General features: G+C 45.8%; 2 protein-coding genes and 1 long non-coding RNA gene across 3 annotated transcripts in view; 1 reads left to right on the forward strand and 2 right to left on the reverse strand.

The window, feature by feature from the left end:
• Positions 1 to 13,983, reverse strand: part of FAM185A (family with sequence similarity 185 member A) — a 40,811-nt gene extending 26,828 nt beyond the window's left edge. Inside the window, exons 1-5 of the mRNA XM_083464100.1 lie at positions 13,846 to 13,983; positions 13,165 to 13,689; positions 11,978 to 12,087; positions 11,593 to 11,685; positions 2,229 to 2,367 (exon numbers count right to left, since the gene is read on the reverse strand). Of these exons, the coding sequence (XP_083320226.1) occupies positions 2,229 to 2,367; positions 11,593 to 11,685; positions 11,978 to 12,087; positions 13,165 to 13,633 (811 nt within the window). The 5' untranslated portion in view covers positions 13,634 to 13,689; positions 13,846 to 13,983. The remainder of the gene's footprint in view (positions 1 to 2,228; positions 2,368 to 11,592; positions 11,686 to 11,977; positions 12,088 to 13,164; positions 13,690 to 13,845) is intronic.
• Positions 1 to 20,939, reverse strand: part of LOC310688060 — a 150,436-nt gene that overhangs the window by 128,090 nt on the left and 1,407 nt on the right. The gene's annotated exons all lie outside the window — the stretch shown is intronic.
• CCDC146 (coiled-coil domain containing 146) overlaps positions 14,102 to 20,939 on the forward strand; it is a 71,907-nt gene continuing 65,069 nt past the window's right edge. Inside the window, exon 1 of the mRNA XM_083464012.1 lies at positions 14,102 to 14,237. The gene's annotated coding sequence lies outside the window, so the exon portion shown is untranslated. The remainder of the gene's footprint in view (positions 14,238 to 20,939) is intronic.

The raw sequence follows: 20,939 nt of genomic DNA on the forward strand, positions 1-20,939 counted from the left end.
ACAAGTACGAAAACATCCATAATAGGCCTTTGTGAACAAATTAAGAACCTATTAGTTAGGAGCTTCGAATTGGACACTGGCAAATTTACATCAGTGTACTACATGGCAGCTAAATATAGTTCATACTTCCATAATTTTTAAAATCAAGTTGTATTTATTTATTCAAGACTGTGTGTGCCCAGTCAGCCTGGCTCTATTCTGAAGGCTGGGATGACAGCCAAGAGTTTAAGTTAGCAGCCAGTTCACTATGAAAAAATAAAGAGAGGCATACATCTAGGGACTGGGGTGGGTGGGGCAGAAAGGACTAATGGCATTTGAAGCAAGATGGACACTTCTTGGGAGTTGACAGCTTGGTGCCATAGTGCTGAACTTCTGTGGCCTTATAAAGATGGGTAGTTTTCAGATTCAGTATAAGCTTCTGAATCACCAAGGCTCAATACTTCAAGCACATGGAAAGTCTGCCCACCAGGAGTGGTAAATTATGACTAGAGGAACTGCACACCCACACTCTGACCACCAACCTAAGCAACATGAAGGATACACAGATTAGTCAGCTGCCCAAGAACAGATGAGAACCACTGGACCAACACATAGGATGCTCTTGACCAAGAATGGAATTGGCAGTGCCTTGGTTGGAGTGTACCATGCCAACCCAAACACCCAGAGAAATGTTTCCAACAAATCAGCACAAACACAAGTCATCGTGACACCAATTTATATCAAGAGACACTAACCCCGCTGATTTCTGCAAAGATTTAGTTCATAAGGGAGAGCTCGAAGTTCCTTCCCAAACTTGGGAATATACATGACCCCAGGAAGGGCAACTCTGGCACAAGAAAGAAGCATGACATTTTCCTAGCCCTCATATTTCCACTGCCTGTCGTTGCTAGAATGGCCGCAGTGAAGCAGCATTCACACATAATTACAGTAACGAAGGAACAGATCCTGTTTATGAATAAAATATTGTTATGCCACTGGAATTCCTCTAGCTAAGAGTATTGCGTTTTCCACCTATTGTTGGTGTAGTTATAGGGTACTTCCCTTAAGATACCACTTTATCTATATAATATTTTAATGCAATCATTTAGCCAAAAAGCTATAGCTTGCTAACAGTGACTGTCAGTGTAATAGTTTATAGTTTTGAGTATGGTTTATTAATCTGCCACGCCTGGAATTAGGTATGGCTGCAATCCTATATACACTTAGCTGGGAGTTCCGCTGGGTGTTTATCACAGATCAGTTACAGATAGGTAGCCGTGTTGGTCTGCCATAGTCAAAATAAAAAATTCCTTTCAGTAGCACCTTAAAGACCAACTAAGTTAGTTCTTGGTATGAGCTTCCGTGTGCATGCACACTTCTTCAGATACACTGAAACAGAAGTTGCCAGACCCTTCTATGTAGTGAGAAGGTGGGGAGGGGTATTACTCAGAAGGGTGGTGGGAATGGGAGATTGGCAGATAGCTGAGATGAGCCTGTTGACGACTCTTAACGACTGCAATAGGTCTTACAGGAAAAGGCAAGGGGTGCACACGAAAGCTCATACCAAGAACTAACTTAGTTGGTCTTTAAGGTGCTACTGGAAGGAATTTTTTATTATCACAGATCAGAAATGGTATCACCCTGGCCAAGAAGATGCTAGCATGCTTAACAAGCAGAGCCAAAGAAGCTATTACAGGCAAGAAGGCCTCCTTTAAAAAAGCAGAAGTCTTGTCCAAACAAAGAGAACAAAAGGAACACAAACTTTGGCAAAATAAATGCAAGCAGACAATAAAGAATGCTAAAAATAATTTGAGAAGCACATTGCTAAAAATACTAAAACCCACAACAAGAATTTCTTCAACTACAGGACATCTGCTAGGGAAGCAGTTGGGCCCTTGGATGATAAGGGAATCCGAGGTGTGGAAAAGGAGGATAAAGCGATTGCACAGAAGGTGAATTTTTGTGTGTGTGTGTCTTCATAGTGGAAGATAAAGGACAGATCCTGGCGCCTGAACTAACTTTTGCAGGAAGGGGGTCTGAGGAACTGAGGCAGATAGTGGTGGCAAGACACAAAGTTCCAGGCCTTACTGACAAAATAAAAACTGACATATCATGGCATTTAGCTGGCATCTACCCAACAGTTCTGAAAGAACTCAAATGTGAAATTGATGACCTTCTATCACAAATATTTAAAAAGGCATTTGCTAAGCAAAATGTAGCTCTAATTGCAGACCCATTTGCTATCTTACCATGAACATTCCCCAGCAGAATGTCACCAGCTGTTGAAGAGAGCAATGAAGATTCGGCATAAAGATATTTGGCTTTTAATAGGCCATTTTTGGTAGAAATGTGAATAGATGACCCTTGTAGCTTTTCTATATTCACACTCTGTAAAAGGGGGGAAATGAATAAATTAATATAACAGCATTACAGCCAAGAAACAGACAAACATCGGTTCATCTTAATGATATATTAAGCTACATCTTTCACATACACATGTTCATAGAGCTCCAGATATCTGCTAGCTAAAATCTTCAGAATAGACGGGAGGTGGGGATGAATATTCATCCAAGGATGGTATAGGATGTCTCCAATTGGTTTTATTTTGCAGGTAGGATTCGGGCCCATACTGTAAACATAGCACTCTGTCACAAATCCACTTTAGAAAAAGAACTGGACTTTTTGCAGGTTGGAAAGGGGAAATGCATTGAAAAGTTTAGAATGAATAAATGACTAACAAGAGGACGTAAAAACACCCCACAAGCAAATCGGGAAACGCAGAGTGAATGCTCATTGTCATATAACTGCCCCACAAACAAATCAGAATAACTGTTCAATAAAGTTGGAATATTATCTAACCATGTAAGTCTTGTGCAAGCAAATACAGTGGTGCCCCGCAAGACGAATGCCTCGCAAGACGGAAAACTCTTTAGACGAAAGAGTTTTCCGTTTTGGAGGTGCTTCGCAAAACGAATCTCCTATGGGCTTGCTTCGCAAGACGAAAATGTCTTGCGAGTTCCTGAGGGGTTTTTTTCCTCCCCCCCTTTTTCTAAGCCGCTAAGCCGCTTATCAGCTGATCCGCTAAGCCGCTAAAAGCCGCTAATAGCGCTAATCCGCTAATCCGTCAATGGGCTTGCTTCGCAAGACGAAAAAACCGCTAGACGAAGAGAATCACAGAACGGATTCTTTTAGTCTTGCGAGGCACCACTGTAAGGATGAATGCTCAATAACTAGATTGTCTGGAGAAGCCCATAGAAGATATTAACTATAAAAGGTTGAAAGTATTGTTCAAGCAGAAAACTGAAGCAGAGGGAGGAAAGAAGGTTATCCAGTCACTTTTCCACCACAGAAGTTCAGAAAGTGGTGACAAAGGAACATCAAATACACAATATACAAGCAAATGCCTGATAATGTCATTGCCAATGACTGAGGAGAAGTGAAGCTGTACCTAAGCTGAGGGGAAGGGTGAAGACAGCATGAGATTCTGTGTCTGGCTCCCAATCTCTTGGGAGAGACTTGACTCTCTGCACCAGTCCCATGTGGCTTGTCCATGTGGAAACCTGGGATGCTAGTCAACTAAATTTTACTCAGTAGATTAAGTAAAATTAATGGCTCTAACGTCATTGTGTTCACTAATTTCAATGGGTATACTCTGCGTAAAACTTAATTGGCTACCACAGTTGATACCTATGGTCCTCTTCACGTTGTCAACAAAGAAAGACAAAGCTTGCAGCTGGAAGTTATGCACCAGAAAACAGGTGCACTGATTTGCAAAATTACAATCCGTGAAGTTTCATAATACTGAATTAGCATTAGAAGTTGAAGTACTCCCTTGATGGTGGGACAAATGGCCAGATTTGTGGTTGTGGACATGGATAACGTATACAAAGGAGAGTAAGACGCTAAAAGATATATGGCACTGCAAGTAAACAGGTAAAGCAACATCTATTTTTTTGAAGAGTCTGCCACGTTCATGTAACAGTTGGTCGCAAAAAGTGAAAAACTCATTGCCTGCAGCAGAGCATTTGACTGGAAGTACAGCTTTAATGATTGCTAAAGCCCGGTGTCACCATCAAGGCCCAGATGTGTGGATTTCTGTCTCTAGCGCAGTGGTGGGGAATATTTTTGGCCCAGTAGGCCAGATTTTCCTGTGGCCCAATTTCAACAGGTGGGTGGGATAACCCACCTGCCAACCACCTAGCATCACTATGTATCAGATGACTGACAGGTGAGTTGCCTCACTTAATAATAAATAATAATAATAATAATTAATTTTATTTATACCCCGCCCTCCCCAGCCAAGACCGGGCTCAGAGTGGCTAACGACCAATAATAAAAACAAGTTGATTAAAATACAACTTAAAAAACAAGATTAAAATACAACATTAAAATATTAAGATGCAGCCTCTTCACAGGAGGAGAAAGGAAAAAGGAAGGGGGGGGGGAATCAAATTGATTCTAAGCCGAAAGCCAGGTAGAACAACTCTGTCTTACAGGCCCTGCGGAAAGAAATCAGATCCTGCAGGGCCCTGGTCTCATGAGACAAAGTGTTCCACTAGGCTGGAGCCAGTGCTGAGAAGGCCCTGCCTCTGGTTGAGGCTAATCTGACTTCCTTAGGGCCCGGGACCACTAGGGTGTTGCTATTTATGGACCTTAAGGTCCTCCGTGGGGCATACTGGGAGAGGCGGTCCCATAGGTACAGGGGTCCTAGGCCATGAAGGGCTTTAAAGGTCAAAAGCAGCACCTTAAATCTGGCCCTGTACTCCACCGGGAGCCAGTGCAGCTTGAAAAGCACTGGGTGAATATGCTCCCATGGCAGAGACCCCGTGAGGAGCCTCGCTGCAGCATTCTGCACCCGCGGGAGTTTCTGGGACAGCTTACTCGTCAGTCCATGGTGCAGCACTTCCCAAGAGTCCAACAGCCACCTGGTTGTTGGGTGCTTGCGAACTGCAGAGAAAGGGGCTTTGCTGCTCCTGCAACAACAAGCGGTTTGCATTGAAACTGCTGCTAAAATGGAGGAAAGAAACTAATCCCGGCTTCCTCAACCTCGGCCCTCCAGATGTTTTTGGCCTACAACTCCCATGATCCCTAGCTAGCAGGACCAGTGGTCAGGGATGATGGGAATTGTAGTCTCAAAAACATCTGGAGGGCCGAGGTTGAGGAAACCTGGAATAATGGCTCAGCCCCAGTTGCCTCATTGGCTGCAGCTGGAATAAATTAGCAAGCTCTTGGGAAATCAGCACAATTTACATCAAAAATTCAAGAGCCTCAACACTGGAGCTGTTAGTTTAGGTCTCTGGTCTTCCAGCTTGGCAGTCCATGGCCGTACCCTGGACTGCCTTCCTAACCTGGTTGGTATTCTGCCTAGCTTGTTTGCTTGTGCTGGAGAACAAGGGCTATATTCAAGAAATGGTCTGGCATTGGCTTATCCCAGGAACCCCTGGCAAAAAGTATCACTCTGCAAGGCTGTTGGACGCGCTTGGGCACGCCATCTGGTTTTGATTTGGCTCTGGCCACCGCAGAGTTTTGTCAGCGCGCCTGACAAGAAGACATATATTATGCCTGATTGTTGCAAAAGTGTAATAAGGCTGGAAAAGCAAAGGAACAATAACATCTACAGAATATCTGAAAAAATCATGACCATATGATTTCAGCCCTCCCACTCATTTGTGATGTTAGGGTTTCCCTAAAACTGATGCTCTGTAAAAGGCTGCCAATAGTGGAGAAGAGGGTCAGTAGACTAACGCCAGTCTCCCAGCAGGATCAAATGGTGGCTCAAGACAGATGTGGATGGAATCAGCTGATAAATTCTCCATTTTTTAAGAGACGAAGAAGGATACAGCAGGCAGCCAGAGCAAGAGCCAGGATAATAAAAGTCTGAAGATGTTTTACCAAACGAACAGTTTCTACAGTCACACTGGAACTATTGTAAACACGAAGACTATAATAGATACTAATACCTTATCAAATTTAATTGTGTTCTACTAAGCTCGGTTTGACTTATGCTGCAATAAAACATTCAGATGCTTTTAATTTTCCGGTTCAGTCCTGTCTCATATGCAATTTTGTGACCCAGCATGCCTATCTGATTTAAAGCTGTGTGTATTAATTTGGCTTAAAATCTGCTCTAGCATTTCAGCACGATCTATCACAGCCTTATAAAATGAAGAACTGTATGATGTAGTCAAGCTGCTGACAATTCCTCCGAAACAAAGAAGACTCTCGACCAGATGCTCAGCAAGGCATCACACCTCTCTACGGAACACAGTATCTCTTACTTTCAACCACTCTTAAGCAAGACTCGGGTATCAATTTGACCCCATGTCAGCCTGCTTATGTGTACGTACGCCAGATAACTGGGGTCAGACATCAGCAGAAGAAGAAGAAGAGAAGAGTTTGGATTTGATATCCCGCCTTTCACTCCCTTTAAGGAGTCTCAAAGCGGCTAACATTCTCCTTTCCCTTCCTCCCCCACAACAAACACTCTGTGAGGTGAGTGGGGCTGAGAGACTTCAGAGAAGTGTGACTAGCCCAAGGTCACTCAGCAGCTGCAGGTGGAGGAGCCGAGACGCGAACCCGGTTCCCCAGATTACGAGACTACCGCTCTTAACCACTACACCACACTGGCTCTCTGAAAAATCATGCAATTACAGTCTACAAGGCAGTTTAGCGCTTCCATCACTTGGTCAGTTGGGTACACACACCAGTAGGTACGATGTGATAAGGAGAATTGGGTGGGGAACCACATCTGAAATGCCAGTGGGATTTTAGTCTAGCCCAGGCTTCCTCAACCTTGGCCCTCCAGATGTTTTGAGACTACAATTCCCATCATCCCTGACCACTGGTCCTGCTAGCTAGGGATCATGGGAGTTGTAGTCCCAAAACATCTGGAGGGCCGAGGTTGAGGAAGCCTGGGCTAGCCTCTCTGTGGAAACAGCTGCTGCTTGTTTTTAGCTGCTAGTTGGGTTAACCCCATTTTATTTCTTAAAATTAAAAACAAAACATTTGAATTAATCTGCAGGTTTTTAAATGTTCATCCCAATCTCTCTCTCAATGTTTTAAGCATTTGCCCCAGTGACTGAAGTAGAAAGTGTGCAGTTTCATTGCCAGGGGAATTATAATGCACAGCTACAAACCTCTGACAGTCTTGGTTTACACTGGAAACGCTGACAGAGCCCTAGCTACATAATGATGACTGTAGTCGATGGAACAAAATTGTCATAAAAGCCCACATGGCAGATAAAATACAGGCTGATTGCTAACAGAAATGGCTCTTCGAGAAAGCAAGCCAAACTTCTTCCTCCAAAAAGTTGGCTGCTCTGCTATTGTGCTTGGAAGATAAGTGTTATACATGTCAGTTTTGACGCTTAATTCTACAGCTGTGATTTTGCTGGTTTATATATAGGGTTTACACACAGAGACACACACCACAGAACATTATATGGTCACTGCAAGATAAATTAGTATATTATAAATTCTATGTTTCTCATCTGGATAAAAAAAATATTCAAAAGAACATGTGAAGTTAATCACTAGCATGCAAATCAGGTCTGTAAACAAAGGGTGAGAATACACTCAATGAAGGGTTACTGCGCAAAATGCAATCCTTTGTCAATTTCTTCCTCTTTCCTCCTACAATATTGAGGCACTGTTAGCTACATTGTCATTGTATTGTACATTTCCTCATGTATGAACATATCACTGGTGAGAAAGGGTAAAGGTATAGGTAAAGGGACCCCTGACCATTAGGTCCAGTCGCAGACTCTGGGGTTGCGGCGCTCATCTCGCTTTATGGGCCAAGGGAGCCAGTGTACAGCTTTCCGTATCATGTGGCCAGCATGACTAAGCCACTTCTGGCGAACCAGAGCAGCACACGGAAGCACCGTTTACCTTTCCGCCGGAGTGGTACCTATTTATCTACTTGCACTTTGATGTGCTTTCGAACTGCTAGGTTGGCAGGAGCAGGGACCGAGCAACGGGAGCTCACCCCGCCATGGGGATTCGAACCGCTGACCTTCTGGCTCTGTGGTTTAACCCACAGCGCCGCCCGCGTCCTTGGTGAGGGAGGGTAAACGAGCCTAAATGTTATGGGGCCAAATGTTTGGCAATGTCCCCCAGTCAAGCTGAGCCTTCCCCAATCCGGTTCCCTTCAGATGTTCTTTACCACAACACCCATAATCCCCAGCCATTGCTCATGCTTGACTTGGGATGATGGGCATTGTAGTCCAAAGCGTCTTGAGGTTGAGGAGGGTTGGTCTAGCGCCACTCACTGCTAAGTGCTGGCATGATGTCGCTGGCAGCTGCAGAAGTGACTAGTGGGGGCAGGCAAATCAGCTCTGACTATCTCTTTGGACCAGGTGAGCCTTGGGTCCCTTCCAACTCAACACTTCTATGAAATTGCCTTACAAACACTGCTAAAACTGCTTTGTATACTAAAATATATTTATACAACTTAAGCAAGTTTACTAAAATTAAGTCGCACTGAGTTGAAAAAGGACTTCGCAGCAATCTGATACACCAGACGTCTCCATCCTGGGACCATGACTCCACCAGCTCCAGCCAGTTTAGCAAAAGTAAAAGTTGATGGGAATTGTACTTCAAAATATCTGGGAAGCACCATGTTGGGGAAGGCCTCTGCAGTAGGCAGTTACCTGGGAGTAAAGGAAGTCAATGGGGCTTTGTTCTGAGCATAAATGTATAGCATTTCAATATGACTCCCTAGCAGGGTCAATGTTTCAGCTTGCAATTATCTACGGATCATGTCCAATTCTTATTTTCTAGACTTTTCCAGTTTGATATGTGAAATTTTTCACGCCATTCACTTTTGTTTCCTGATTTCCACTTCCTGAAATATGGCAGCCCTACTTTAGTATCTCCCAGCCAGAACTGGAAGTGTGTATTTTCCTATACTATCTATTAAGATTCTTATGGCTACCGCAATAACCCTACTTATTGTACTTTCTTGCTTTATCAGAGATTATTACATATGCTGAAATACAACTCCCGGCTGTCTTTTAAAACAGCTGTATGTTAACACAACAGTGAGTTCTTCACCCAGTGTACAGTGGAACCTCGACTTATGTACGGCTCTACTTACATACAATTCCAGTTACGACCTTCAGTAGGTGCTTCGACTTATGAACTTTCCTCTAGATACCAACAGAGGCCTTGCCAGCAGCCCAGAGCTCACCCAGCCAGCTGTGGGGCAGTGCTGGGGCCTCCGCCGCTGGGGAGAAGCCTCCGGTTTTCCGGAGCTCACCCTGCCAGCTGCGGAGCAGTGCCGAGGCCTCTGTTGCTGGAGAGAGGGCCCCCATCCCACCCCCAAAGCTGTGGAAGAGGTGCCGCCTGCAAGAGGCACAGCAGGGCACACTGCAGCCCTAAACCCTGCCGAGGAACCAACCTGTGAAAGTCCGGAGAAGAACCTGGCCTGGCAAGAAAAAACCCTGACCCTGGCCAAAGTGAATCAGGTCCTTACTGACCCTTGCCCCACCCCCAGCTTGTAGCCAGATATGCCCACCCACCCTCAGTGCACGTAAGAAAAAAAATTAATGTTAATTTTTTTCATCTACAATACTGTCTTATTTATTTTATAGTACAGTACATTGATTATCGCCTTTATTTTATGGATCTATGGTCTCGTTAGAAAGTAAAATCCGTGTTAAATTGAACGGATCAATTCACTTTTCCATTACTTTCTATGGCAAAGCGTGCCTCTACTTATGTATGTTTCTAGTTATGGCCGGACCTCTGGAACAGATTATGGTTGTAAGTAGAGGTTCCACTGTATTCTAAACAAAGTAAGATGAAGCAAAAGTCCTATAGCCAGGGCTTACTCCCTTGTAAACGCAGTTAGGATTGCAGCCTTAGTCTCTCTGATCAATTCATCTTGGCTGAGGTAAGCCAAAGGAGGTCGCAAATAATCTCTATGCTCTTACAAATTCACTTTAAATTATTTCCAAGGAACTAGCTGGAATTATTATTCCTGCAAGCAATTCCAGCAATAAACTAAGCACACTTGAGATATCGCTCTTTTCTTGCAGGCCTTGAATGGATGGGAAAATTCTCTGCTGTCTACCTATGAGATATTTATTTACCCCTCGGTGCTGCTCAAGTCAGGGTCACATTACACACATCTCAAGGAACAATAACACTTTCCAATTACAAAGCAAACAAGCCAGAGGCGCCATCTTCTGGAAAATACCTGGAACTAACTGAAGTTTCAACACCTCACCTGCATTTCCACAGAAGACGTGAATTTCAGTTGTCTTTACAATACTGTTGCCTTGGGATAAGTAGGGGGCATTAACATCCATTGAATGCCATCTCAGCCATGTGCCCATTTAAAAATTATGGCCCTACATTTTGAGAATAGCTTGCCTACGACTGGGATATTGAATCCAAATCTAAAAGCGGATTCATTCTGCAGGGTTTAACTTCCACTTGCCGAAGAAGTTATACTGAAAGCAATTTGACATTTGTAGAGAAAAAGGAAGCAACAGCATAACGTATGTGTCTAATTTCAGAGACCTGTAATAGAAGCACGTTCAGCTCAAATTCAGTTGCTGGAATCGCGATCACTTTTCACAGAGTCAACTTGTTCTTGCATTATGCTAAATGGGGCTTGCCCAAGACATTTTGCTGCCTGAGGCAAAGGGAAAGATTGTGTTCAACACACACAAACACACACCATTCCATTTAGAAAAGCTGCCCAGACTGGCTGTTGAATTTTTGGCCTCATCTGCCCCATGCATTTAAAGCAGTATCATAACACTTAAATCACTCCTGGCTTTCCCCCCAAATAATCCTTGGAAATTGTAGTTTTTTTAAGGGTGCTGAGAGTTGTTAAGAGACCCCTATTCCCCTCACAGAACTACAGATCCCGGAGTTTCCTGGGAAGAGGGATTGTTAAACGACTCTGAGAACAGCAGTTCTGTGAGGGGAATAAAGGGCTCCTTACAACTCACAACACCCTCAAACTAAAATTTCCAGGATTTTGAAGGGAAAGCCATTACCGTTTACAGCGGTATGATACTGCTTTAAATGTATAGCACAGATGGGGCCTTCGTTCAAGATTGGCAATGCGATGGAATTCCACCATTGCATCTGAAGACAAGAGGGTCTCTTAAGGGGTGTGGAGAAGGACATGAAGAGCACACACAGTTGTGTCCACTCCACACCCCTCAGCATCTGCCACCTGAGGTAGCTGCCTCACTCTGTCTCACAGTAGGGCTGGCCTTGATGCTAAATGTAATAATATTTGCTTTATAATAGGCACTGCTAGTTTCTACAAATAGGTTTTCCACTCCACACCCTGGTCTATCCAACGTAGGCTCTATAACTTTAACTTCAATGCAAGCAGGTGCAGTTTTCCCAGTCCAGAGAGACAATGAAAGGAGAACGGTACTTGCTGAATTTTTCCTGCCCCACAGCTGTCAAAGACACAAAGCCTCTGTCTGAAAAAAACCTGGAATAGTCACAGAACTTGTAAAAGTGAAGACACATATTCTCACGAAGATTTTAAAAGCCCATAATGTTATTTTTGTAATGTATTTCTTCAATGTATTTTATAGGTGACCCAAATAATTGTAGTCCATACATTTTAAAAATGCTTACACTTTCTTGTGACACATGAATATCAGCATTTCCTTGAAGTGTTCCCAGGCAGATAACTTTCCCTCCTTTAGCTTGAATGTCAATTTTCTGACTCTGAAACAGAATTGTATACATGTTAAAAGAGTTCAGTTCTTATTTTTTTGAAGACAGTTATGATGGGCCCTAACGAGGATTTCACCTGCATCTCTCGGCTGTTATTATGGAAAGTGATACGTCAATTAATTCTTGCAGGACCCACAATTATATCTGCATGGCTAAAAGAGTTCCAGGTCTGAATTTCTACTTATTATGCAGTTGCAGGAGAGGTCCCAAGAAAAGACTTGCAAAAAATATATACAAGAGGATAGAAAACACAACTCTTGTACTCTTGTATCTATACTGGTACCTTTATTGACCGCAAGATGCTTGTTCCCTTTTCTGTCTCTATTCTGCAGCTGTTACATTCAATTTTCTCAGTCTTCACACAGCCATTCCCTGTTGTCTTGATATCCAAGTCTAAAATCAATTTTAAATAGTGGAGATAAATAGAAACAAATTCAATGCAAAGCAATCTAAAATTTTGATTTCCTTTAGCAAAACAATGTAACAGAGTGAAAAAAGAAGCACCCCACTTTCAAAGCATGTCCTGAGTCCCCCAAACAAACAATTAGTGTCACATGTCAGCATCTGAAGTGTTAAAATATATATTACAGCGATGTGTAGGAAGGACAAGGAATATATTTAAAATATACCCAGGTTACGGAGCCAAATTATTAGCAGTTATGATTGTTGTTATGACATGTGTGCGCTACTCTTCCTCCAAGGACAGAATATATGGAGCTTATCTAATGATTTCATTGACAATAACCCTGTGAGAGTAATAAAGACTGTGACTGGCCTAAGGTTACATGTTGAGCTTTGCGAATGGCAGGATTGGAATGCAAGTTTCCCCAATCCAAGTCCAAGAGACTACCCACCAAGTGACTTCACCATAATAACTGTCAAAGAAAGGAAAGGTGCTTTCTGGGTTTGGCCTGGTGATAGTAGCAGGCAAGAGAAAAGCTGAGCTGACTAAACAGCTGGGATTTAGACAGTGTTCCTAATTTTGCCAAGGCAACTTCCTGAACTCTGGCCTTGCAGCAGCAGCTTTTGAGCTGCAGTAGTGAACATTATGACTCCTGTCAATAGCAACATTAGGCCTCTTACAGTGGTACCTCGGGTTACATACGCTTCAGCTTACAGACTCCGCTAACCCAGAAATAGTACCTCGGGTTAAGAACTTTGCTTCAGGATGAGAACAGAAATTGCATGGTGGCAGCAGGAGGCCCCATTAGCTAAAGTGGTGCCTCACGTTAAGAACAGTTACAGGTTAAGAACAGACCTCCAGAACGAATTAAGTTCTTAACCCGAGGTACCACTGTATCTGCAAAAGCTGGGAAGTAGCAACTGGAATGGGCCACATTATCTACTATGACATGCCAAACTGAGATTCACAGCTGAAGAAACGGCCATCCTAACTGATCACCACAGAGCATGGGGCACTTCAGCTAAATGTCACAGCAGTGTCTCTTTTTGACCAGTTGCTGCACATACCAAATTTTACGGGGGTCCTCACATCCACAGAGGCTGCGCCGTCCATGTCTTCCGAGATGATCGTAATCTCCTTTCGCACCTCATCATACTTCACGTGCAAACTATCCAAATCTGCGCCGTGCGCGGGGCCGGCGGTCGCCCCACGCACCGTCACGAACACCCTGTCCGCTTGGGGGTACTTGTGTGGGTCCAGAGGGTGCACAGAGACGTGGCAAGGGAGCCGTGCCTTCAGGAGGCCATAGGGGCCGACAACCAGAGTCCACTCCTTGAGAGGCTTGCTGCCCTTCCGCTTGCTCGCTTCGGACTTGCTGCAGCGACAAGGACTGGCAGCAGCAAACCAGCGAGGCTGCTGGCAGCTGCCAGCCCACGACCTTCGCCCAGTGACGCCTCCGCCCTTCAGCAACCGATGCCAGCTCCCGGCCACTGTCCTCGCTGCCGTGCACCAGCCTCTTGGGGGCAGAGGCCGCATCCTGCAGTGCCTTGAGGCTGCTTCAGGGGGTCCTTCTGACACGCAACACCCCAGCCCTGCAAAGAAGAAAATCAAAGTGCAAAGGGAGAAGTTGCGCTCCAGGCTCTGGGCTGGGCATGGGACACCCCCTTTCTCCGTCCCCCCCCTCCCCAAGACCCTTCAGGGCAGAGGTATCTCCATTACGGGGACCCCCCCCCCCTCTGCCCACTTACAAACCCATCCTGGAAGTTTCAAAACAACAAGCGCAGAACAGGTGAGCTGTACTAGCAGCGATTGGCCAGTCCAGGGGCGCCGAGGTGGCTGCTGGGAATTGTGGTTCCCTGCTGACGTCGGCGCGATGAAGGAGCCTGAAGGCCGAACTACAAGTCCCGGGAAGCTGAGCGTCTCCCGGGGAAGCTTTGGCTGGGGGAGGCGGATGTCTCCCTGCCTCCCTCAGGACAGGATGGAGTCTTGCGGCTGCCCAATAGGAAGCGCGGAGGGCGGGACTGGAAGAGGAGAGTCGGTCTCCATGGCAACGCGGGGCGCTGACGGGGCTCCAGCCTCTCCGGCGGCGGCGGCGGCGGTGTCGAGGTTTCCCCGGAGGGATCGGGGCCGCGCGGGGAAGGTAAAGGAGGAGCAGGCGCGAGCTGGTTTGAAAAAGGAGGGAAGGAAGCCTGCTCTGGGCGCGAGGGGAGGAGTCGTGGGATTGGAAGAGATGGAAGGGACCCCCCGGGGGTCATCTAGACCGACCCCCTTCAGTGCAATGGCGCGGGAGAAGGAAGCGGAGCAGTGGCGTCTGGAACTTGGATTCACCCCCCCCCGTCCGCCTCATAATGTGTTTCAAGGGCCCAAGCAGCCCAGAGAACCCCACACCCCCCTCCTTCCCAAAGCACCTCCTCCCAGGGGGCGGCCAGACCTCGGAGAAGCTAAACATGCCGGGGGGGGGGGGAAATATTGGGGGTGGCCCAGGTAAGCCCTGACCCACAAGATGCAGCACACACACGTGCCCCATTTGAATGGCAAAGCTCATCAGAATTTGGTAAAAGGGTAATGGTCTTGAGAAACTGTTTAAAAAGATTTAAGTTTTCAAGCTTTAAGGTTGTTTTTATAAGATAAAATGAGAACAGAGTAAGATAACATAATGACAAAATATTATGAACTATGGAAAGGATTTGCTGTGACAACTATTAATCAAGATACAAGAGATGGGAGGGAGAGGAGGTCAGGGAAAGAAGGTAATGGAATTCGGAGAATTTGGAAATGATGGTTTGATTTTTTCTTTTTCTTTTGTTTTTATTTTTTCCTTTTTTCCTCTTTTTTGTAATTCCGTCTTTTTTGTGTATTTTTTTTAAAAAAATTCTGTTGTCTTAATATCATTTAAAAAAATGAATGACAATGCTCATCAACTTTGGGGGGGGCACTCAAATATTTTATTGGGGGGGGCGAAGGAGCCTCAGCCCCTAGGAATTGGCTCCCATGCCACCATCTGAAACAAAGCGCTGCCCCCCCCACCCCCACCGCCAACTGTTCTGAGTCCAGAGAGTGGGTGTCCCATCAGACCCATAGGTATTCAAATAAAAAGCTAGCCAGCTCTTCTGCCACTCATGCGGAAGGTGGTTTTAGTGGGTGGGAGTATAGTTCCCAGGTGTGCATATGTGTTAGCCAAACGAGGCTGCTCCATGTGTCCAGGGGCGCCGACTTATAAAAAATATTGGGGGGGCCCATACCGGGGTCCTGCCGCTGGTTCGCTCGGGTAGCCGGGAGAACGCAGTTCGAGGTGGCGGTGTTGGGGAGAGACCCTCGCTCAGGGTGCCACTAGACTTGGCGGCCGGCGGCCTATCTGGGGGGTTTTGGAGCGTATTTCGGTGGAGCAATTGGGGAGGAGGGGGCTTGTTGCCGGATTCTTCAGCTGAGCCGGAGATCCGCTGCTGGGGGTCCCTGGGCCGAGTTGTGAGCACGGCCTGCTGAAGGGAGATCCAGCCGATTGCGCGACGAGGACGGCCGGGGCTCTCCGGCTAGGGCGCGCGGCTGGCTGGCTGGCGAGGGAGCAGGTGGGGAGGAGGCGGGGGTCCTCACTCTCTTAGGAAACGCACCCGTGCGCCCGATTGCCACGAAGTCCGAAGGGTGCGTGTGTGGAATTAAAAAGCAAAAACGAGATACGGGCAGGGCAGGCAAATAGTTTTCTGCAAGAGGATGGAGGGCAGGTTGAAGAGAAAATCACTCAGGATGAGACAGTCAAATCAGCCATGATAAAATGGGCTCAGGATATTGGGTATAACATCATGTTTGAGGACTGGGAAAGGTTATGGACCACCGGAATGAAATTCACGGCATGTAATGCCTTGAAGGAAAATATTATGAAAATGATTTATAGGTGGTACATGACCCCAGTCAAGCTTGCAAAAATATATCACCTATCTGATAATAAATGTTGGAAATGTAAGGAGGCTGAAGGGACATTCTTTCACCTCTGGTGGACTTGTCCAAAAGTGAAGGCCTTCTGGGAAATGATCTATAATGAGTTAAAAAAGGTATTTAAGTATACCTTTCCCAAGAAACCAGAGGCCTTCCTCTTGGGCATTGTTGGCCAGAAAGTGTTAAAGAAGGATAGAACTTTCTTTATGTATGCAACTACAGCAGCAAGAATACTTATCGCAAAATATTGGAAGACACAAGATTTGCCCACACTGGAAGAGTGGCAGACGCAATTGATGGACTACATGGAACTGGCTGAAATGACTGGCAGAATCCGAGATTTGGGAGAAGAAACAACGGAAGAGGACTGGAAAAAATTTAAGGACTATTTACAAAAACAATATAAGTTGTATGAATGTTAAAAATTTACACGATTCGGAAACTATAGCTTCAGCAATTAGATTTGGGAAACAGGAAATTATATTTTAAGTAAGAAAAGGTCAAAATCTAAGGTAATACTATGTTTAATTTAAGATATAAGTAACTGATGAAAAGTATGTTAAATTTAGAGGTATAGTATTTGAAAAGTACAAAATAAGGTACGAAACAAGGTAATAATTTGCTGGTATCTTTATTATAAAGAATGCAGGGTAAGGGAGATGTGAGGAAGTCCAGTTAGTTATATAAAAAATGTGTTGAATGGTTGGTTTTCTTTTCTTCTTTTTCTTTTTTTTTTCTTTTTCTTGTTCTTTTACTTTTTTCTTCAGTGTATGTTTCTAACTTTGTATTTGAAAACTTAATAAAATATTTATAAAAAAAGAAGAAGAGAAAATCCTTTCGCTTTTCTGGGGCGCAGGGAAGTCTCAGAGCCGGAGGTTGGGGAAGGGACCCCCTTTGCTCTGCCCTCTTCTCCCGTCTTAGATTCGCATGGGGGTCCCCGCCCGAGCTTGCCTGGCCACCGGGCCACACAAGGGCCGCGCTCTACATGGCGCACCTTGCTAGCCGCGCAGCTGTCCTCCGCAGCTGCGGAGCGGCCCTGCGCCGGTGCCCAGCCCCTCTGGGCGCCCATTGCGCTGCCAATGACAAGCGGGCGACGTTGCGGGCGGGGAAGGCGTCGCTTTCTTTCCCGATCCTTCATCCTCCCAGTCTTCCAGCCCTTTTTTGGGTTGGAAGCTCGTCTCGTTCGCCCTTCTCCTTTCTTCACCCTGCGCGCAATTTTCCTCCCTCGTCTCCCTCCTCATTTCTCCTTCCTTCCTTCCTGACTGACTGACTGACGGGCTTGGGCTCGGGCTCGGGGTCGGGCTCGGGCTCGGGCTCGGGCTCGGGCTCGGGCTCCGGGTCGGGCTCGGGCTCAGGCTCGGGCTCGGGCAGCCACAGCGTCGGCGGTGTTGGGGATCGGCGGCGCGGGGGGATGGCCCTCCCGGGGGAGCCGGCGCTGCTCAATGGGGTTGCCAAGGAGACAGGCCGGCCGCCCCCTCCCCCGGCCCGGCGCCCCCCGCCGCGCCGGTGCCCGTTATCGAGCTGGTGCGCGCCGGGCGCCCTATAAAAGCCGCGGACGCGCCCACCGCCGCCCGAGATTATTGGGGGGGCTGAGCCCCCCCAAACGATTTTTTGAGGGGGCTCGGGCCCCCTCAGGCCCCATGGAGTCGGCGCCTATGCATGTGTCAGGATTCTATAATTATCACATAGTGAAGCTAACTGACTTTAGCATGCTGAAGTAATTGGACTGGTTCTTCTATAACGTCCTTTGGGCCCCCATCCTTTCTCGCAGATTCCCCCCCCCCCCCAACATTTGGAAACAAAGTGGAAATAGAAGTAGAAAGGGTTTCTCAAAGACGGCACTTGCAGTTGTTGTTGTTTTTTTTTAAGTAATATTTATTAAGTTTCATAAACAAATTTTAAACAGGTTTTAAACATAAAGTACATAAAACAGAGAAAATTACCAACATAAAAAGAACACAAAACAAAACACATATTCAACAAAAGAAAACAGTTAAGAAAATAAACCAAGTCATAACAAACACCAATAGACCCACCCCGAAAAAAGAAAAATTATACCTCCAAATATTATATTTTGTTCACTAGTTTCTTGACCTCCTCACATCTCCCTTTTTGTATTCCAGTTCAAATATTTAGTTCAGCAAGTTCTTACCCTCTGTCATTTAACCTTATTCGATATCATTAACTAGGATAAAATTATGATTCCCATCAATATCAATCCAAATTTACATATTCTTATTAATCTTATTACTAACACCACTTATTTTCAGTCCAACGTCCTTTTAACATTCATTAATTTTACAGTATTTCTGTAGATAGTCTTTGAATTTTATCCAATCTTCTTCCACCGACTCTTCTCCCTGGTCTCGGATTCTGCCAGTCATTTCTGCCAATTCCATATAATCGATCACTTTCATCTGCCATTCTTCCAGAGTGGGTAAATCTTGTGTCTTCCAGACGGCACTTGCAGTTGAGTGGCCAGATGGGAAAAGGGAGAAATGACACCCAATTCAATTTCCTCTCCTACACAACTTTTAAAGGTGCAAGAGCCCTGGTCTCTTTTTCATCTGGCCCCCCTAATGTGTTCTCTCTGTTTATGAAGTGTTGACCAAGTAAGAAATCTTGGGTTGCAAATAAAGTGTTGCCGATCTATTCCCCTTGCTTTCCGATACTAGTAGTTGAGCTTTTGCATTGTTATATGAAGGCTGCAGTGCTATTATCTTGGAGTAGGTCTCACTGAATATAGTGTGGCTTAAGGACGGGTAGCACTGGGGTGTAAACCACTGAGCCTAGGGCTTGCCGATCAGAAGGTTGGCAGTTCGAATCCCCGCCCCGCGATGGGTTGAGCTCCCATTGCTTGGTCCCAGCTCCTGCCCACCTAGCAGTTCGAAGGCACGTCAAAGTGCAAGTAGATAGATAGGTACCGCTCCAGCGGGAAGGTAAACGGCGTTTCTGTGCGCTGCTTTGGTTCACCAGAAGTGGCTTAGTCATGCTGGCCACATGAGCCGGAAGCTGTCTGTGGGCAAACACCAGCTCCCCCGGCCAGTAAAGGGAGATGAGCGTTCAACCCCAGAGTCATCCGCGACTGGACCTAACGGTCAGGGGTCCCTTTACCTTTACTTTGTATACGAGTGTACTGCATGTCTCCTCATTTGTTTGAACTGTTGTTTCATTGATGTAGTTGTGTCCAGTTTCTATTTTCTTAGTAAGCACACTTTAGTTTGGGGGACAGGGGGCGGGCTGGTGTGGAGGACTCCCTGGTCCTGAATAGGGTAACTGTGCCCCTGAAGGACCAGGTGCGTAGCCTGGGAGTCATTTTGGACTCACAGCTGTCCATGGAGGCGCAGGTCAATTCTGTATCCAGGGCAGCTGTCTACCAACTCCACCTGGTACACAGGCTGAGACCCTACCTGCCCGCGGACTGTCTTGCCAGAGTGGTGCATGCTCTAGTTATCTCCCGCTTGGACTACTGCAATGCGCTCTACGTGGGGCTACCTTTGAAGGTGACTTGGAAACTACAGCTAATCCAGAATGCGGCAGCCAGACTGGTGACTGGGGGCGGCCGCCGAGACCACATAACACCGGTCTTGAAAGACCTACATTGGCTCCCAGTACGTTTCCGAGCACAATTCAAAGTGCTGGTGTTGACCATTAAAGCCCTAAACGGCCTCGGCCCAGTATACCTGAAGGAGCGTCTCCACCCCCATCGTTCTGCCCGGACGCTGAGGTCCAGCGCCGAGGGCCTTCTGGCAGTTCCCTCATTGCAAGAAGCAAAGCTACAGGGAACCAGGCAGAGGGCCTTTTCGGTAGTGGCGCCCGCCCTGTGGAACGCCCTCCCATCAGATGTCAAAGCGATAAACAACTACCTGACATTCAGAAGACATCTTAAGGCAGCCCTGTTCAGGGAAGTTTTTAATGTATGATATTTTAGTGTTTTTTGGTTTCTATGGAAGCCGCCCAGAGTGGCTGGGGAAACCCAGCCAGATGGGCGGGGTACAAATAAATTATTATTATTATTATTATTATTATTATTATTATTATTATTTAGTTGCTAACAGGGAATGCAAGCATGCTTTAACAGGAAATGGAGTGTAATTTCTTCCTAATTTCTCTTTGTGTTACTCCATCACATCAGCCAGGCAGGTGTAAGTGTGTACTCCAATCTTACAGGCATACAATCTTCCTTTATGTTCCAGAATTTTGGGCCAGTTACAAGGAAGTGACTTAACCTGTATTGGTGGTTATAGGTAAATGAAACCTCCATGTTCATAGGTAATAAAAGGTTTAAAAAGGTAAAGGATCCCTGGACGGTTAAGTCCAGTCAAAGGCAACTATGGGGTTGCGGCGCTCATCTCGCTTTCAGTCCGAGGGAGCCGGCATTTGTCCACCAACAGCTTTCTGAGTCAAGTGGCTAGCAGGACTAAACCACTTCTGGTGCTTCTGACGGAAACCAGAGCGAATGATGGAGATGGGAAGTACAAACCCCCTTGTATTTCCCAGAAGATCCTCCTGGCTGCTGCTGGAAAAAGAAGACTAAATTAGACTGTCAACACTTTTGTTCAACACCAGTTCCTTTTAAGTTTTTGTGACTTTCAGATTCATTGTACTGAATAGTTCTTGCACAATTTTTGGAAGCAAATTAGAAACCTTACCAGCGAAGTCAGGTTTAGGCTGCTCCAACCTTCCCTTTCTTTTCATATGTAAATAACTTGGAGGCATGTTTTTAATTCAAGGTTAAGTTCCTAAAAAAGAAAAGAACATCTTTATTTAATGTAGTGTGTTTGGAATCTAGCATTCTTTTGCTTTCAGTATGAGAGTGATGTTTCATTAAATATTTAGAGGAACCAGAGGTGGTTTTTTTTTTACTTTCTTTGGCAACCATTTCAGAAAAGATGAAGAATTATAGCAGGCT

Source organism: Podarcis liolepis (genome assembly GCF_965112155.1).
Source record: "Podarcis liolepis genome assembly, chromosome: 10".
Lineage (NCBI taxonomy): Eukaryota > Metazoa > Chordata > Lepidosauria > Squamata > Lacertidae > Podarcis > Podarcis liolepis.